Genomic DNA, 20,546 nt, shown 5'->3' with positions numbered 1-20,546 from the left:
GTCATGGCATTTGTGGATTCAGGTGCTGCCCTGAATTTAATGGACTTAGATTTCGCCAGGCGCTGTGGCTTTTCTTTGCAGCCTTTGCAGAGTCCTATTCCCTTGAGGGGTATTGATGCTACACCGTTGGCCAAGAATAAACCTCAGTATTGGACTCAGCTGACTATGTGCATGGCTCCAGCACATCAGGAAGATTGTCGTTTTCTGGTGTTGCATAATTTACATGATGTTGTTGTACTGGGTTTTCCATGGTTACAAGTACACAATCCAGTGTTGGATTGGAAATCGATGTCTGTGACTAGTTGGGGTTGTCAAGGGGTACATAGTGACGTTCCTTTAATGTCAATTTCCTCTTCCCCCTCTTCTGATATTCCTGAATTTTTGTCAGATTTCCAGGATGTATTCGATGAGCCCAAGTCCAGTTCCCTTCCTCTTCATAGGGACTGTGATTGTGCTATCGACTAGGTTCCTGGCTGAAAGTTCCCTAAGGGCCGACTCTTCAATCTGTCTGTGCCAGAGCATGCCGCTATGCGGAGCTATGTTAAAGAGTCTTTAGAGAAGGGGCATATTCGGCCGTCTTCGTCACTATTGGGAGCAGGATTCTTTTTTATTGCCAAGAAGGATGGCTCCTTGAGACCCTGTATTGATTATCGCCTTCTTAATAAGATCACGGTCAAATTCCAATACCCTTTACCTTTGCTCTCTGATTTGTTTGCTCGGATTAAGGGGGCTAGTTGGTTTACCAAGATTGACCTTCGAGGGGCGTATAATCTTCTTCGTATTAAACAGGGTGACGAATGGAAAACTGCATTTAATACGCCCGAAGGCCACTTTGAATACCTGGTGATGCCTTTCGGGCTTTCTAATGCTCCTTCTGTATTTCAGTCCTTCATACATGATATTTTTCGCAATTATCTTGATAAATTCTTGATTGTGTATTTGGATGATATTTTGATTTTTTCCAGTGATTGGGAGTCTCACGTGAAGCAGGTCAGGATGGTATTCCAGATCCTTCGTGATAATGCTCTATTTGTGAAGGGGTCTAAGTGCCTATTTGGGGTCCAGAAGGTCTCTTTTTTTGGGGTTTATTTTTTCTCCTTCGTCTATAGAAATGGATCCTGTTAAGGTCCAAGCCATTCATGACTGGGTTCAACCCACATCTGTGAAGAGCCTTCAGAAATTTTTGGGCTTTGCTAATTTTTATCGCCATTTCATTGCCAACTTCTCTAGTGTGGTTAAGCCCCTGACCGATTTGACGAAGAAGGGCGCTGATGTGGCAAATTGGTCCTCTGAGGCTCTGGAGGCCTTTCAGGAGCTTAAGCGTCGATTTACTTCTGCCCCGGTCTTGCGTCAGCCGGATGTTTCTCTTCCTTTTCAGGTTGAGGTTGACGCTTCTGAGATTGGGGCAGGGGCCGTTTTGTCACAGAGGAATTCTGATGGTTCCTTGATGAAACCATGTGCCTTTTTCTCCCAAAAGTTTTCGCCTGCGGAACGCAATTATGATGTCGGCAATCGGGAGTTGTTGGCTATGAAGTGGGCATTTGAGGAGTGGCGACATTGGCTTGAGGGAGCCAAGCACCGCATTGTGGTCTTGACCGATCATAAGAATCTGATTTACCTCGAGTCGGCCAAGCGGCTGAACCCTAGACAGGCTTGATGGTCCCTGTTTTTCTCCCGTTTCGATTTTGTGGTCTCATATCTTCCGGGATCTAAGAATGTTAAGGCGGATGCCCTCACTAGGAGTTTTTTGCCTAATTCTCCTGGAGTTCTTGAGCCGGTTGGCATTCTTAGAGAAGGGGTGATTCTTTCTGCCATCTCCCCTGATTTACGGCGGGTGCTTCAGGAATTTCAGGCTGATAAACCTGACCGCTGTCCTGTGGGGAAGCTGTTTGTTCCTGATAGATGGACAAGTAAAGTAATTTCTGAGGTCCATTGTTCTGTGTTGGCCGGTCATCCTGGGATTTTTGGTACCAGGGATTTGGTTGCTAGGTCCTTTTGTTGGCCTTCCTTGTCGCGGGATGTGCGTTCTTTTGTGCAGTCCTGTGGGACCTGTGCCCGGGCTAAGCCTTGCTGTTCCCGCGCTAGTGGGTTGCTTTTGCCTTTGCCTGTCCCTGAGAGGCCCTGGATGCATATTTCCATGGATTTTATTTCGGATCTTCCTGTGTCTCAGAGGATGTCTGTTATCTGGGTGGTTTGTGACCGGTTCTCTAAAATGGTCCATTTGGTACCTTTGTCTAAATTGCCTTCCTCCTCTGATTTGGTTCCATTGTTTTTTCAGCATGTGGTTCATTGCATGGCATTCCAGAGAATATTGTGTCTGACAGAGGTTCCCAGTTTGTCTCCAGGTTTTGGCGTTCCTTTTGTGCTAGGATGGGCATTAATTTGTCTTTTTCTTCGGCGTTCCATCCTCAGACAAATGGCCAAACTGAGCGAACTAATCAAACCTTGGAAACCTATTTGAGATGCTTTGTGTCTGCTGATCAGGATGATTGGGTGGCTTTCTTGCCGTTGGCCGAGTTTGCCCTTAATAATCGGGCCAGTTCGGCTACTTTGGTTTCGCCTTTTTTTGTAATTTTGGTTTCCATCCTCGTTTTTCTTCAGGGCAGGTTGAGCCTTCTGATTGTCCTGGTGTTGATTCCGTGATGGACAGGTTACAGCAGATTTGGACTCATGTGGTAGACAATTTGACGTTGTCTCAGGAAAAGGCTCAGCGTTTTGCTAACCGCCGTCGGTGTGTTGGTCCTCGGCTTCGTGTGGGGGATTTAGTCTGGTTATCTTCTCGTCATGTTCCTATGAAGGTTTCTTCCCCTAAGTTCAAGCCTCGGTTTATTGGTCCTTATAAGATTTCTGAGATTATCAATCCAGTATCTTTTCATTTGGCCCTTCCGGCCTCTTTTGCCATCCACAATGTTTTCCATAGATCGTTGTTGCGGAGATATGTGGTACCTGTGGTTCCCTCTGTTGATCCTCCTGCCCCGGTGTTGGTTGAGGGGGAATTGGAATATGTGGTTGAAAAAATTTTGGATTCTCGTTTTTCGAGGCGGAGGCTTCAGTATCTTGTCAAGTGGAAGGGTTATGGCAAGGAGGATAATTCTTGGGTGGTTGCCTCCGATGTCCATGCCGCCGATTTGGTTCGTGCTTTTCACTTGGCTCGTCCTGATCGGCCTGGGGGCTCTGGTGAGGGTTCGGTGACCCCTCCTCAAGGGGGGGGTACTGTTGTGAATTCCGCTCTTGAGCTCCCTCCGGTGGTTGTAAGTAGCACTTTTGTGAATTCTGCTCTTGGGCTCCCTCCTGTGGTTTTGAGTGGTATAGCTGCTTCTTGGATTTAGTATCAGCAGCTGCTTCCACTGATCTTCTTTCTGCTCGGCTATTTTAGTCTGGCTTTATCCCTCAATCAATGCCAGTTGCCAATTGTTCTTGCCTGGAGGCACGGCTCTTGGATTTCCCTTACACTCTGACCCGTTCAGCAAAGTTAAGTTCCTGCTTGTCCTTTTGCAGTCCACTTGTTGTGGACTTATTGTTCAGCACATTTATGTTTTGTTCATTTGTCCAGCTTATCAGTATGTATCTATTTAGGTAAGCTGGAAGCTCTGGGCTGCAGATTTTGCCCTCCACACCTTTAGTCAGGTGTGGAGATTTTTGCATATCTCTGCGGTGGACTTTTTTTTAGTTTTTATTACTGACCGCACAGTGTTTCTTTCCTTACTGTCTATCTAGCTAGAATTGGCCTCCTTTGCTAAATCTTGTTTCATACTACGTATGTCATTTCCTTCTCCTCTCACAGCCAATATTTGTGGGGGGCTGTCCTATCCTTTGGGGATTTTCTCTGAGGCAAGATAGCTTTCCTGTTTCTACCTTTAGGGGTAGCTAGTTCTCCGGCTGTGACGAGATGTCCAGGGAGTGACAGGAACATTCCACGGCTACTGCTAGTGTTGTGTTAAGATCAGGGACTGCGGTCTGTATAGTTACCACCTGCCCAGAGCTAGTCGCATGTCGCTCCTAAATTACCAGTCCATAACAATAAACACTATCTTTGGCCGATTGTGTTCAGCCATGGGCACCTGCCAGTATCCGCTGGCCAGATCCAGGGACGAGAAATACTTCACTATTCCTAAGGCAGATAAGAACTCCTCGATTCAGGTAATGGATAGGAGTCCCGCACCATACAGGCATTCAGTCGCCGGTAATCGACACAAAAGCACAGGGTTCCATCCTTATTCCAGACTAAAACAATGGGAGCCACCAACGGGCTCTGACTCTCCTGTATGACTCCACTCTGCAGCATGTGAGCCAGCATCTCCTTTACCTCTTTGTACATCTGAGGCGGTATCTGCCGATATCTCACACGGACTGGGACAGCACTTTCTGTAGGGATTTTGTGGGCTACAGCTGTGGTGCACCCAAAGTCACCTTCATGACGAGTGAAGACCTCCTGGTAGTGCTCCAGTACAGCTTCCACCTGTTGCACCTGCTGCAGGGAGTCCCGTCCGTTTGGCCTGCATCTGTTCGACGGCCCTCCTTCAGACCTCCAAGTGGATTTTCCTGTGTCATTGTGATGACTAGGGTCCAAGGGTCCCCTTGCATAGCTGCCAATTGTACAGCCTCCAGTTGTATCAGCTCTTCTGGGATTCCCAGTACCTGAGCCACTTCACTATTAGTCAAGAGGGTGAGATCTCCTTCCCCCAGATTGACGCACCACACTACCACATTACCATAATGGACTGTGGCTAATGTCCGAGTGACGAGGAGCCCCACGGGTATCTGATCCATTACAGTTGGCTTGATCTCCACTTTCACTCCATCGAGAGGTATACGTGAGCATGATCTCACCAGGTGGTAGAACAAGTTTAGCAGCTGCAGGGACTATCACCTTTCCTATAAACTTCCCTTCACTTGACGTTTCCTGGGCTTGGGCAACCTGTATCAACTGTTGAAACACCTTCCTCTGGGGGATGCGTGGACTCCATCGGTCCAGAAAAGCATGTTGTCGCTCGCTGAACAAGAGGGTTCCAAGTTCATTCAGCACATTCATCCCCAGAGTCACTGCAGGACTATTGCCAGTGTCTCTGGTGACTAACACAACTCCCTTCTGTCCCACAACATTGCTGCACACCATAATCTTCATCCAGACCACCCCCTGGGACCAGGACTGGCAACTGATAGGCTGCCATCAGCTTGATTACTGGGCCCCATTCTGGCCTCGTCACCTCAGAAAAATAACATCTAAAATACGTTTCCGGCATGGTGGTTACCTGCGATCCGGTATCGTCCAGATAGCGAACGGCTTGACCATTCATCTCAGCCCATATGAGGGGACTCATAGAAATTAAACTTTCAGAACTGCCTTCTCTTCTCCTTGGCCTCTCAGGCTGCAGGCGGCTTCCCCAAACCATGGAGCCTGTTGTGAACTCTGTTTTCGGGCTCCCTCTTGTGGTCACTGGTGGTATGGTGTGACTTTTGCTTTGGGCTCCCCCTGGTGGCTTTGTTTGTTATCCTGCTGGTCTCTGGCTATCAGCTGGTTCGTTATCCTCTGGGAGGTTCCTATATAGCTCTGTTTTACTTCCACTTGTGGCCGGCTGTCGATGTAATCAGTGCTACTCAGATTCCTTCTGACTACCTTGCTCCCAGTCCATCCAGGATAAGCTACGTTTTGTTTGCTCATTTTTTGATCAGCAGTGTTTATCATGTTTTCTGTTCCAGCTTGCTAAAGTGTAATTCCCTCGCTTGCTGGTTGCTCTAGTGGGCTGAGTTTCTCCCCACACACCGTTAGTTGGTGTGTGGGTTCTTGAAATCTCAGGATGGATATTTTGTAAGGGTTTTTTATTGATCGCATAGACCCCTGCTCTATTTTCTGCTTTCTAGTACTAGTGGGCCTCTTTTGCTGAATCTGATTTCATCCCTATGTATGTGCCTTCTTCTTACTTCACCGTTAATATTTGTTGGGGGCTTCTATATCTTTGGGGATTATTTCTCTGGAGGCAAGCGAGGTCTTTCTTTCTCTTTAGGGGTAGCTAGTTCCTCAGGCTGGCTCGAGACGTCTAAGAATTTTTTAGGCACATTCACCGGCTACATCTAGTTGTTTTGGATAGGTTCAGATTTGCGATCAGTCCAGTTACCATCTCCCTAGAGCTCGTCCTTAGTTTAATCACTTGCTGATCTATTTGTGATCCTCCGCCACTTGGGATCATAACAGTACAGCCGGCCAGTAAAGTGTTAATTGCATGGCAGAAGCAGGAGAAAAGAAGCCTTGAGAAATTTTTTTTTTGTTGTTGTTGTTATTGCCGTGTGTCTAGCTGCTGTGGCTGCTTCTCTCCTCCTCTTAATCTTGGTGTGGCTCTGAGTTCAGCTGCTGACATGGATGTCCAGAGCTTGGCTTCCAGTCTGGATCATCTTGCTGCTAGGGTTCAAAGTATTCAGGATTTTGTTGTTCACAGTCCTATGTCAGAGCCTAGAATACCTATTCCGGAGTTGTTTTCTGGAGATAGATCTAGGTTCCTGAATTTTAGGAACAATTGTAAGTTGTTTCTTTCTTTGAAACCTCGTTCCTCTGGTGATGCCGTTCAGCAAGTTAAGATTATCATTTCCTTTTTGCGTGGTGACCCCCAAGATTGGGCCTTCGCATTGGCGCCAGGGGATCCTGCATTGCTTAGTGTAGATGCGTTTTTTCTAGCCCTTGGATTGCTCTATGAGGAACCTAATCTTGAGAACCAGGCTGAAAAAACGTTATTGGCCCTCTCGCAGGGGCAAGATGAAGCAGAGGTGTACTGCCAGAAATTTCGGAAATGGTCGGTGCTTACTCAGTGGAATGAGTGTGCCCTGGCTGCAAATTTCAGAGAAGGTCTTTCTGAAGCCATTAAGAATGTAATGGTTGGGTTCCCTACGCCTGCAGGTCTGAATGAGTCAATGACTCTGGCCATTCAGATTGATCGGCGTTTGCGGGAGCGCAAACCTGTGCACCATTTGGCGGTGTCTTCTGAACAGACACCTGAATCTATGCAATGTGACAGAATTCTGACCAGAAGTGAACGGCAAAATTATAGACGGCAAAATGGGTTGTGCTTTTACTGTGGTGACTCAGCTCATGTTATCTCAGCATGCTCTAAGCGCAAAAAAAAGGTTGATAAATCTGTCACCATTGGTACTTTACAGCCTAAGTTCATTTTGTCTGTTACCCTGATTTGTTCCCTGTCATCTTACCCGGTTAATGCTTTTGTAGATTCAGGTGCCGCCCTGAGTCTGATGGATTGGTCATTTGCCAGGCGCTGTGGTTTTGATTTGGAGCCTTTAAAATTCCCTATTCCACTAAGGGGAATTGATTCTACACCATTGGCTACGGATAGACCTCAGTACTGGACACAAGTGACCATGTGCATGACTCCTGTTCATCGGGAGGTGATTCGCTTTCTTGTACTGCATAATTTGCATGATGTCGTCGTGTTGGGTCTACCATGGTTGCAGACTCATAATCCAGTCCTGGATTGGAAAGCTATGTCGGTGTCATGTTGGGGACTTGGTGTGGTTGTCTTCTCGCTTTGTTCCTATGAAGGTCTCCTCTCCTAAGTTCAAGCCTCGGTTTATCGGTCCTTATAAGATTCTGGAAGTCCTTGGCCCTGTGTCATTCCGTCTGGACCTCCCGGCATCATTTGCTATTCATAATGTGTTCCATCGCTCGTTGTTGAGGAGGTATGTGGTACCTGTGGTTCCTCCGGTTGAGCCTCCTGCCCCGGTGCTGGTTGAGGGAGAATTGGAATACGTGGTGGAGAAGATCTTGGATTCTCGTGTTTCTAGACGGAGGCTCCAGTATTTGGTCAAGTGAAAGGGCTATGGTCAGGAGGATAATTCTTGGGTTGTCGCCTCTGATGTTCATGCGGCCGATTTGGTTCGTGCCTTCCATGTGGCTCATCCTGATCGCCCTGGGGGTTTTCATGAGGGTTCAGTGACCCCTCCTTAAGGGGGGGGTACTGTTGTGAACTCTGTTTTCGGGCTCCCTCTTGTGGTCACTGGTGGTATGGTGTGACTTTTGCTTTGGGCTCCCCCTGGTGGCTTTGTTTGTTATCCTGCTGATCTCTGGCTATCAGCTGGTTCGTTATCCTCTGGGAGGTTCCTATATAGCTCTGTTTTACTTCCACTTGTGGCCGGCTGTCGATGTAATCAGTGCTACTCAGATTCCTTCTGACTACCTTGCTCCCAGTCCATCCAGGATAAGCTACGTTTTGTTTGCTCATTTTTTGATCAGCAGTGTTTATCATGTTTTCTGTTCCAGCTTGCTAAAATGTAATTCCCTCGCTTGCTGGTTGCTCTAGTGGGCTGAGTTTCTCCCCACACACCGTTAGTTGGTGTGTGGGTTCTTGAAATCTCAGGATGGATATTTTGTAAGGGTTTTTTATTGATCGCATAGACCCCTGCTCTATTTTCTGCTTTCTAGTACTAGTGGGCCTCTTTTGCTGAATCTGATTTCATCCCTATGTATGTGCCTTCTTCTTACTTCACCGTTAATATTTGTTGGGGGCTTCTATATCTTTGGGGATTATTTCTCTGGAGGCAAGCGAGGTCTTTCTTTCTCTTTAGGGGTAGCTAGTTCCTCAGGCTGGCTCGAGACATCTAAGAATTTTTTAGGCACGTTCACCGGCTACCTCTAGTTGTTTTGGATAGGTTCAGATTTGCGATCAGTCCAGTTACCATCTCCCTAGAGCTCGTCCTTAGTTTAATCACTTGCTGATCTATTTGTGATCCTCCACCACTTGGGATCATAACAGGAGCCCACTAGTTTAACGGCTGCTGAACTAGGGGCCGCCCAGTCTCACGCATCCTCGGGCATAGTGTCCATTGTCCCCGCTCTTGAAACAAGTCAGATTCCTCTCTGGATGGAGTTGTTCCCATTCCTTGGTGATGTTCAACTAGCAAGCAGGGCTTGGAGTTACTCCTGTCTCTAGGCAAATTTGGAGCTGCAGTGGGGGCTCCTCTGAGGCTGGACCACTCTTCTTGCATGTTACGTATTTCCTTCCAGATCTCTCGGGCCCACTCTGGTTCTGCTGCAGGTGAGGTGGGTACCCCATTGCTCTGGAGCATCCCTACCAAGGCTGCTGTCCCCTGTTCCTGCTTTCTTTCGCGTGCTTCTGCTCCAGCTTCTATGAAGGTCATAGGCGGCCTAGCACGCAGGCGCTCCCGCAAAGCTTGCTTAAGCGACGTGTCTCTGATGCCCACCATGAGCTAGTTCCTCAATATTACATCAGGGGCCCTACTCCTATTACCTCCACATCATCCTGTAGGGCGCAATATGCGCGTGCATTTCCTGTAGTGCATTAATATATTGCGTCACTGACTCCCCCTCCCTTTGGACACGGCTGAACAAGCGCATCTGCAATTCTCCAACATTGGTGGGGTTTCCATGCATCTCTTCCAGAATCTGTAACACCTTGGTCAGCGTGTCCCATTCATGAGGAGGGTGAAAAATCCCAGAACATCTTGCTTCAACATCCAGGGCCATCAGGGCAATCTCTGCCTCCATAGCCGGGGTTACGGGATCCATCCTTAACATGCCTTTAATCCACTCAGTCCAGTTCCATAGCATGATATTACTCCCCAGAAATTTAGGGAGATTGCTGAGCATGTCCCCCAGTGGCAAGCTGGGCTTTGGGGCACCCATGACAGCTTGGTCTGCGCTCGTGGACTGTATCCTGCCAACTACGCCAAAAGTAAGCAGGTGCAGAATGCAGTAATTCAGGGATTGCAGAACAATGCTATATAACAATATTATTTAATTTTTTTAACAAAAGGGATGGCAATGGTGTCCTCGCAGGGCGTTAATAATCAATGAGCAATGAACAATAAACAAGGGGGTTAAAGGGTTAACTCGACAGTCTGATATTTAAATGACACTTATCGTAGTGTTCTCTGGTCCTGATCCACATACAGTCTGATGGGAGTTGGAGTACCGGCAATGCCCAACGTGGTGTCGTCAGATGAATTCTTACAAAGCACAGTTCAGCTTCTGGCGGCAACGGGCGTCACCGGTTCTGCCTGCTGAGCCCCTAGTCCATAAATCTGTGCAGCTAAAGTTGGGAGCGCTGCCTGAGTCTCTGTACCACAGGTGTGTGGCCGCACGTTTGTTAGCAATGGGGAATTCTCCTCAGGGTCCTGCACGTGGCACCCGCTCCTCCGCGCGAGCACTGTACTCTGCTTAATCGGGCGCGCAGCGCTCTGCACACTCACTGGCTTAATAGCACGTACGTGAAAGCTCTGCCGCGGCTCAACTCCGCACACTTGCCTCTGCTCTCGCTGCCGGCGGGAAACTGAGACCTCTTTCCCATGCTTCCTGTTCACTGCCCGGCTTAGCCACGCCCGCTCTTCCCAGGTCATGGGACATGTCAGGTTCACCATTCTTTTCCCCCAGCAACACGGGATGCAGCCTCGACAGTTCCAGACTCGGCATGACACAGGTACCCGCAGCCCGGTCTTCCTCTTTACACTGTGACTCCGGCATTAAAGTAACACTATAGGATGATTTATCGCACCGCACTCAGTCGTATTGTATGGTGCTGTGACTCCGGTCTAACCCACAGAAACATTTTAGGTTATAGGTTGAACTCGATGGACTTGCATCTACCTTCAATGATAAAACTCTGAAGTCTTAGGCTGCCGTCACACTAGCAGTATTTGGTCAGTATTTTACATCAGTATTTGTAAGCCAAAACCAGGAGTGGTACAACTACAGGAAAAGTATAATAGAAACATATGCACCACTTCTGCATTTATCACCCACTCCTGGTTTTGGCTTACAAATACTAATGTAAAATACTGACCAAATATTGCTAGTGTGACGGCAGCCTTATAGAAACGTTTTCTCAGTGCTCCTGGATATGACAAGAATTCCTTCTACACCACCACTTATTTTTGTTCTTGTTCTAGATAATTGAGGATATATAACAATTGTCTCATTTTAATTTTAATTTAAATTTGTATCTTTCAGAAATACTTTCTTCTTGTTAGCACTTTTCAAGTCCTGAACTTTTCTGGATCCACCACAGAAGTCCTATTCCATGTCCAGGAGGAGCAAGAAGAAGACACGTTGATTGGAAGCTTGAGGGATAGTTTCCCATCTCCTACACCCCTGAAATTCAAGCTCTTAACCTACACAAACTATTTCTATCTTGATTCTCAAAGTGGAAATTTATATACAACCGCTGACAAGCTTGACAGGGAATCCTTGTGCCCATTAGATGCCGAGGACCAATGTTCAATGACGCTGGATGTCTTTATTTCATCGCAAGAACATTCTGAATTCACCAAGGTGACACTTTTTATCCTAGATATTAATGACAACAAGCCCTATTTCTCAGAGTCAATCTACACAATCTCCATTCCCGAAGACACCGCTATTGGAACCTCATTTGTCATTGATCAGTTTGCTAAAGACTTAGATATAGACCACAATGCAGACCTGTCCTACCAGCTCATCAGTCCAGATGATGTCTTCACTCTTGACCAACATGTGGAATTCTTGATGTTAATCCTTCTCAGGCCTCTGGATCGAGAATCACGCAGTGAACACAGAATGGGTTTAATTGCCTATGATAATGGATTTCCACGATTGTCTGGCAGTGCCACCCTTGTCGTACAAATCATTGACGTAAATGATAACTGCCCTGTCTTCATTACAAGCAATGTCTCTGTAACTCTTCCCAGGAACAAGTCTGTGGGTGGTAGAGTAGTACAACTGCAAGCAGTGGATGCGGATGATGGTGAGAACGGTGTCATTGAGTATTATTATAGCACCCGAGTTGCAGAATCAATTAAAAAACATTTTACTCTAGATCACTCCTCTGGGCTTCTGACCCTGTCAGAGCCTTTACAAGATGAGGTTATGCGCTACCGGTTGTCGGTAATAGCCGTCGGACTTGGCTGTTTTCCTGCAGTGGCTTTAGTGACTATAAATCTGGAAAAAATCCAGAAGAAGCCTAAGATAGAAGTTCGTTTCATAGCATCACACAACGAAGGTGGCATCTCTATCCAGGAAGATGTCCCACCAGGAACAATTATTGCCATCTTGGATATTATAGATCCAGATGTTAGCATCAGCCGTCCTCTCTTCATAAATGAATCCTCTCCATTCTACTTAAGGTCTTCAGATTCTTCTTCAGACACATTCCTGCTATTGACATCCAGTCCACTGGACTTTGAGTTAAAAGAGCAGTATGATATTACAATCATGGGAAATTCCACCATTAATGAATCCTTTACGGTCATGGAAACTGTTAAGATACAGATTGAAGATGTAAATGATAATAACCCAACATTCCTAAACCATCTTGAAGAAATTGTCATTGAAGAAAACAATCTTCCCGGTGAACTATTACTGACACTTTCTGCATCTGATGAAGATAGTGGATCCAATGGAGATATAAGCTACTATTTGCTAGATGGGGACCCCAAAGTGTTCTCCATTGACAGTGAAAGTGGGACTCTCAAAGTATTAATATCTCTAGACCGAGAAATGAGATCCTCCTACATTGTACATGCCATATCAATTGACCACGGTTTACCATCAATGAACGATTCATGTGTAATTGCTATTGAGGTCCTAGATCAAAATGACAACCCCCCAACTTTTGCATCAAATGAGTTTACATTCTTCATCCCTGAAGATCTTCCTCATCGAGGAGAGGTCGGCTATATCAATGTGACAGATTTAGATAGTGGCTCAAATGGGGATGTTTCTGTGCACCTTATAAATACCACTTCATTGTTTTCTGTGGGTCAAGATAGAACACTACGGTCGGAGGGTCCTTTAGACTATGAAAAAGTAGTGATGTACGAACTCTGGCTCGAAGCAAGAGACAAAGGAAGTCCATCATTAACGTCGCAAGTAAAAGCTCTTGTGGTTATACTGGACGTGAATGATAATGCTCCTTTCATAGTTCTTCCAGAGTCAAATTTTTCATACGTGTTGGTTCCACCTGATACATTGCAGGGTTCCTCTGTGACTAAAGTCCATGCCATTGATTATGATGCAGGACTAAATGGAGTTATAACATATACTGAGTATGGTGAGATTAGTCCAACTGCCAATCTTTTTAAGGTCGATGCCAACACAGGTAATGTCATATTGAAAGAAAGTACCAACAGTCATCATTGTGGTCTATATAAACTTTTAGTAAAAGCCAGTGACCAAGGCTACCCAGAGGTGCTCTCGGCTATCGTGTGGGTCAACATTCTACTGAATCAAAGCATAAGCAATAGGAGTTATGTGGAGTCATTAATCATAATGAACAAAACAGGTGTGGAAAACCAGGTGATTACTCTAGAGCCATGCCTAAAAAGCCCTCCAGCAATGGCCCAATTCAGCTGGTCACTGACGGCCCCAGTTGCCCTAGCCATTATGTCAGTCTCCATCATATGTTGCATGGCTGGCACCTTCTTATTTCTGTGTTCTAGAAGAAACTCAAAAAAGGAAAAGCAAAGTCCAGATGTCCAGCTTCCTCTGCAGATAAATGTAGATGTTTACACAAAAGACAGGGATGAAGTGAAATCCTGTGACCCACCTGATGGTCCCGGACCCCTTTAAGGCAGTTGCAGTGCACAAGGTGGCAATGTTACATTGATTTGTTGTATAAATCACATTATTTATGTCCTACATTAGGGTATAATGACTTCTCCAGTGTCAAGTGATGGTCAGGCTGGACTGTACATCAGCTTCAGGGAGTTACATAGTTACATAGTTAGTAAGGCCGAAAAAAGACATTTGCCCATCCAGTTCAGCCTATATTCCCTCATAATAAATCCCCAGATCTACGTCCTTCTACAGAACCTAATAATTGTATGATACAATATTGTTCTGCTCCAGGAAGACATCCAGGCCTCTCTTGAACCCCTCAACTGAGTTCGCCATCACCACCTCCTCAGGCAAGCAATTCCAGATTCTCACTGCCCTAACAGTAAAGAATCCTCTTCTATTTTGGTGGAAAAACCTTCTCTCCTCCAGACGCAAAGAATGCCCCCTTGTGCCCGTCTCCCGTCCCTGGGAGAAATTTGGAATGAGGGAGGAATAATATTTGGCGGGATGAAATCCATATGAGTGAGGTTTGGAACGGGCACGCAGAGTGCCACCTTATATGCATGGATTTTCAGACCACAATATCCTGTGAAGCAACTTCCATCTTGGGTGAGACTGTTCCTATTATTAATAGCAGTCAATGTTTATTCCCTTTGATTGGATTTGTTTTGGTGACAAAGCTTACTATATAGAGGGCATATAAGAGAAGATACCTCTTGTATTTTGCTAGTCTTTATTTAATAAGGTGTTGGTGTTAATCACCGTGCTGTGTTGGAGCTTATTGTATAGCTCACTGATGGTATCAGCTAGTATATATATGTACGTTGTCATTTATGTTGTTTTATGAGTCTGATAGGCTCTTTTTAAATAAGTATTTATTAAAAGTTATATTTTATTATATCTAACTACAGCCCTACCTTGCTAATAATACAGTTAATGACACCTCCCAATGGACTAGCAAATTGGCCAAGTAAAAGCTCCTCCATGGCTGAGAGACAGTTCGCTGAGCTTTCTTTTTATCATTTCTTGCAATTTTCTGCAATGACCATAATTCCGTTCCACAGATAATACCACCACATAGTAACCCAATAATACCCCACACAAGAGACAAATACCGACACATCATGATCAGCTTACATATTACCATCACATAGTGACCGAATAATACCACATACAGGGACAAATACAGCCACACCATGATCAGACCACATATTACCACCACACAGTGACTCAATAACCCCAGATACAAGGAACAAATACCACTACATTGTGGCCAGTCATATATTACCACCACATAGTGACTGAATAATACCACATACATAGGACAAATACCGCCACACCATGACCAGATCAAATTACCACCACATAGTGACTGAATAAATCCATATACAAGGAACAAATGCCACCACACCATACCAGACCACATATTACCACCACATAGTGACCGAATAATATCAAATACAAAGAACAAATACCATCACACTGTGACCAGACCACATATTACCATCACATAGTGACCGAATAATACCAGATACAGGGACAAATACCGCTACACTGTAACCAGATCACATAGTGACTGAATAATACCACATACAAGGAACAAATACCACCACACCATGATCAGACCAGATATTACCACCACATAATGACTAAATAATACCACATACAGGGAAAAAATACCACCACATTATGATGGATCACATAGTGACTGAATAATATCACCGTACTGAACCACATACTAACACTGCTACTACCACCCGTGACATTATTTACAGGGGCGCTGTGGATTGTATAATGTATGCGGTAAATCCAGTGACTTTCTGGTGTTTCCTCCAAATGAGGTCCTTTCTTTTCACTATTCTATGACTTCTTCCAGCCAAGACTCATCTCTGCAGAAGTAACACACAGACCTCTGTAACTGGTCACTTCTGCAGTGCCCTCTGCACCTTATCCATCACTTCTACACTGCGCTTGATGAAATAGAAAAGTGCAGTACTACCACCCCAAGGTGCTCTGCACGATAATACTTCCTCTCTTTTGTTTCCTCCATGTTACTTGTATCTCCAAAAATAAAATATTTTACTGTACTGATGTCTCTCTGTGTGACCTCTTTGTAATAAAAATTATCCTCTTTGGCCTTTTTGCAACACTAATATTTCTTTTTATTCTTCGTACAGTGCTATTTCTGTCTTTGTACTCAGACACCACAATAATGACCCTACCCAGTGCAGACAATGAAGTGTAATGTGCGCCATTTCTCCTCCCATACAGTAAGAGTATAATAACCTTTTATGCCTCAGTACAGCTAGGACATAAAAAATTATACAAACAAACTAATATATGGACCATAATGAGGAATACTATCATTGTAATTGTCACCCATCCAGCAATAATATCACCTATCCAGAAATAATGCCCCCCTTCCGGTAATAATGTCCCTTACCTATAATAATATCTCTTGTCCTGCAAAAATATCCCCCATCTTGTGATAACATCCCTCTTCTGGTAATAATATCCCTTTTCCTGCAATAATATCCACTGTCCTGTAATAATATCCCCGTCCTGTAATAATATCCCCCTTCTGGTAATAATGTCCCTTGTCCTTCTATAATATCCACCATCCTGTAATAATATCCCCAGTCCTTTAATGATGTTCCGTGTCCTGCCATAATATCCCCCGTCCTGGTAATAATATCCTTGTCCTGTAATAAAATCACCCGTCCTGTAATAATATCCCCCTTCTGGTAATAATGTCCCTTGTCCTGCAATAATATCCACCGTCTTGTATTAATATCAACTGTCCTGTAATAATGTCCACCATCCTGTAAGAATGTCCGTTGTCCTGCCATATTATCCCCTGTCCTGTAGTAAGTTCCCCCGTCCTGTAGTTAATTCCCCCGTCCTGGTAATAATATCCCTTGCCCTGTAATAATATCCCCCGTCCTGTAGTAAGATCCCCCGTCCTGGTAATAATATCCCCTGTCCTGTAATAATATCTCCCGTCCTGTAATAATGTACACTGTTCTGTAATAATGTCCCCATCCCAATATAATGTGAAGGGCACTCTAGCGCTAGCTGCCGGCCTCTGAACAGCGGCTTGTACAGCTGTTGCGGTGCTTGGAGCTGATGGCTCTTTGCACCGCAAAATATTTCAAATCAATTTGAGTAGGAGGACATGTGTCCAGCTGAAAAGAGCTCGGCCGTGGGGACCTTCCTGCATGGGGTCAGTCACAGTGACACCCGACAAGCTCCTACCTACAAGCACATCAGGAAATCATTAAATGAACAGCTGTGTGAAAAAGTGTTTGCCCCCTCCTGATTTCCCAGACTGCAAGGAGTGTGATACACCAGCCTCTTAATGAAAACTTGGCTGCTTTATATCCATAACCTCCTTTCCCACAATGAAGACTCCAAAACTTGCGTGGGATAAGTGGGCAGACCACAGCTTTGTTAAGAACCCAAAACTCCATCCATGCCTATTTCCTTTCTTTCAATCGATGTCCTCATTTAACCCAAAGGCCAATTGCAGTATTACAGCGGGCCTTGCTGAATGCACATAATTGGGCATGGATGAGAAAACAGGCCATGGAGGAAACATTGTACGCCTACGTTGTAATCCGACCAACTCCAACCGAAAGAATTTGTGTACCCGATCACTTCTAAGCAAATTGGTGTTGTCCTCTTCCAATTCACCGCTACACCGCCCAAGGCTTGCATGTGTTTAGATACCCGCATGTTTAACAACTTTCTGGCTCTCTCTATCCCTGCAAGACTCCTGGCCCCCTGACAATTCTTTCTGGGCACGATTTCCAACCACACTATGGTAGATTTCCTGAAAAATTCACCAAATCTAGATAAATCCTATTTCATGAGTGACAACAGGTCGCCAACTTTTACCTTACCGAAGTCATTGCCGTCAGCATGTATTATAATTATTGCATAACCTGAATACTGTCTACTACATTGGATAACTATCGGGAAAACTCCAATGTCGTCCTCGTACACCTTTCCATATAACCGCTACACTGGGCTAAGACCGTCCGGGCGTGCTCCCGCTCTCATTTCTGCCCAATGAACGTACCAATGTCCTATAATAAAAAAACATTCTGATGTGTACAAGACCTATTAGAAAAAACATGCAACTAAATAAAAGCTCAATTCCTTATGAATACAAAATGTTCATACTTACAGGTCTGTGCACCTGGACTTGTCATTACCAAATTGGGGTGGCTATAGCCCCAGAATCACTCCGATTTCCAGCGACCCAACGCCTTAACTTCTCCAGCCGACATACCACATGCATCCGAAGTCATGGTTTCCCCTATTCTAAAAGAATGTGTTTCAGATTCCTTTTGGGCCAAACACAATACTCTAATTCCTGCTTTCAGTATAAAACAAAATTGGTAGCATGTCAGAGGGGAATTATCTATGTGCAACAGAAAAACCTCTCCATTACCCCTCTGCTTAATGCATTCCTTCACTACTCTTGACCGGACAAAACTCTATGCAACTCTTTAACCAATAACCAAATACCCCTACCAAACATGTCTGTCTTATATTTCCTAACCTTCTCTGAAACTACCATGTCTTTGCTTAACAACCCTTTGATCGACCTTTTATTAGAAGGAACCAATTCACCCACTCTTAATGCCCAGAAAAATGCCAAGGCGAAAGCTGCCCTCTATAGCACTACCACCTGCATCACCTTACTTGCTGATGCACCTGCACGTCTTGAATCCTCTAAATAGTCCAAAGTTACCATCAATATCGAGGCTGCATCCTACGGTAAACTCCCTTTCGCGCAGCATTGCCATAAACTCGACAGCCTAACAAATTAATACACTCATGGTGTATGGGCAACAACCTGAAAGCGGCTTCTGTCTCAGGTTTAGCCAATAAGGCGCCTCTGCCAGCCTTTTGTACCAAGAAAATCGCTCTATCAAATGACTTATATTTAACCACTATGTCTTCCTTTGCAATTTCATCAATGACCGATGACCCCAGAGGGCAGGACAAATGAAGACTGAGGCAGAATTTACCCGCCTCTTTTTTAGGCACCAGACCCAAGGGTGACACCCTCAAATGGTGGATGTTTAAAAGGACCTGCCATTCTTCCCCAACTCTACTTCCTTCAACAATTTTTCTTTGACTATCAGAACACGCTCCAGAGCTGACTTTAAGCACAGAAAAAGGATGCCGGCAAAAAAGAAAAGGGGATAAACAATCCCTCACAAAACACCTGGTGTAGTACCCTTGCTTCCTCCTTCTTGGGGTAATGTTCTACCCACAGAAGGAGTATTTCCCTTTTCACTGGTGTTCTCCATTGTACTGGAGGAGCCCACTGTGGGACCCTGCCTCTGTTTCTTGAAGCAATGGATTGCTGAATAGGTCCTCCCACAAAATGAGAATTCATGTTGGAACTTGCAGGTTGCATAGAAACGACAATGTCCTTCATGAAACAACTAGCATGATCCGATAGGCTTGGGGATGCCACCACCGATGTCTGATCAGTGGGGGTGGCATTTCCGAGAAAGGAACGCTGTGGTGGTTTTTAAGTTAAAATCAGCTGGACCACACATCCGTTGCTTTCGCAGCCCAACCCACGTTTGGACATAATGCCAGACGACTAAATTCTTCATTGTATCTCCCCCGTGCAATTTATGTGTGCTAAAAATTGTGTCGATATAAACCATTAACTCCAATCCCTTCTCTTGCTGCACATGACAAATCTCGTGTGCGAACACCAAGAAGGCTTGCAGCCAATTTCCATACGTCTTTGCTACTTTAGGTTTTTCATCCCCTCTCTCAAAAGAACGTTCCTTGTCGATAGGGTCTCTCGTTTCCTATGACCAGGTAACTACGTCGATGTCATCACCGCGTTTAATCCTGTTCCTCGTTTCCTGTGAGTACCCAGAGGAGCTACTCCACAAAAGACCGAGTATCTAAAAACCAAACCTTGTGATACTGTAAAACTCACAGGCTGAGAAGATGTCCTCCCACCTGGTATTAACTGTCAATCATTGAACCCACTTTCCTTTTCCAAATGGTTTACAAAGCTTTTTAGGACTTAAACTAGATCCCTATTCGTTTCATGTGCTAGATGCAGTGTAGACCATGCCTGAAGCACTGGACACTCGCCCTCCTGCCGACTCCTGACCTCCATCCTCGGTGTTGCTCCAGCCATTGCTGCTGGTTGTGCTTCGGATAAATGAATGGGAACCTCACTAGTTGGCCTTGCAGAAGTCCTGGCTCTAGATGACGCAGAACGATCTCGACCATGATGATGGGGAGACCCTGTGTCATTTGTGACCCATCCTTGTCGGCGAGGAAGCGGAAGCAACTGAACCTGATGATGATCCACTGTGATCTTCTGAATATCTTCTCCTTGACCGCTGCCTCCTGCTGGATCTATTATAGTCCTGCTGGTCACTCCCCTTCCATGCCTTCCTTCTGATGTCAACGCCTGGAACCTATGAAAGAAGAATCGGAAGACTAATCTGCTCTCCGACATTCATCCCTCCTGTTGTGAGTGCGGCTAACCCCAGTATAACCAACTTGTCACTGACGTTCCTTATCCACCATCGAACCAACTTCTCCCGTGGCTGGCAAAACTATATGATACTGAGTCCACTGTTGTAACAATCTTTTCTATGTTCGAGCAGGCATACTGCTGTCCAAACTGACTAAATGTTGGCTGACGATAGTCTGCTTCGGCCTTTGCGCTGATGATCTCCTTTGACTCCCTATGTCCACATTTGGCAGCCTCTCAAACCCTCTCTCTGCTGAGACTCCCTGGGATTCATTTGCATACTGTTCATGTCTGGAGCTGTGTCTCACACAGTGATTCTCCTGCTGTTTCCTGCTTTCCTCAGACCTCAGGCTAGCCCTCTGGAGTCTTCCTCTGTTGTGACCTCTGTCCTCTGTGTCCTGGAGAGAAAACTCTTCAACCATCCTAAAGGTACCGTCACACTAAGCAACGTCGCCAGCGATCTGT

General features: G+C 45.3%; 1 protein-coding gene across 1 annotated transcript in view; it reads left to right on the top strand.

The window, feature by feature from the left end:
- Positions 1-16,682, top strand: part of LOC143806292 (protocadherin-20-like) — a 66,207-nt gene extending 49,525 nt beyond the window's left edge. Inside the window, exon 2 of the mRNA XM_077286528.1 lies at positions 10,970-16,682. Within this exon, the coding sequence (XP_077142643.1) occupies positions 10,970-13,564 (2,595 nt within the window). The 3' untranslated portion in view covers positions 13,565-16,682. The remainder of the gene's footprint in view (positions 1-10,969) is intronic.
- Positions 16,683-20,546: the final 3,864 nt, after the last annotated feature.

This window comes from Ranitomeya variabilis, chromosome 2 (assembly GCF_051348905.1).
Source record: "Ranitomeya variabilis isolate aRanVar5 chromosome 2, aRanVar5.hap1, whole genome shotgun sequence".
Taxonomy (NCBI): Eukaryota; Metazoa; Chordata; class Amphibia; order Anura; family Dendrobatidae; genus Ranitomeya; species Ranitomeya variabilis.
The sequence above is the reverse complement of the archived record's forward strand: the minus strand, read 5'-3'. Positions and strand labels throughout refer to the sequence as shown.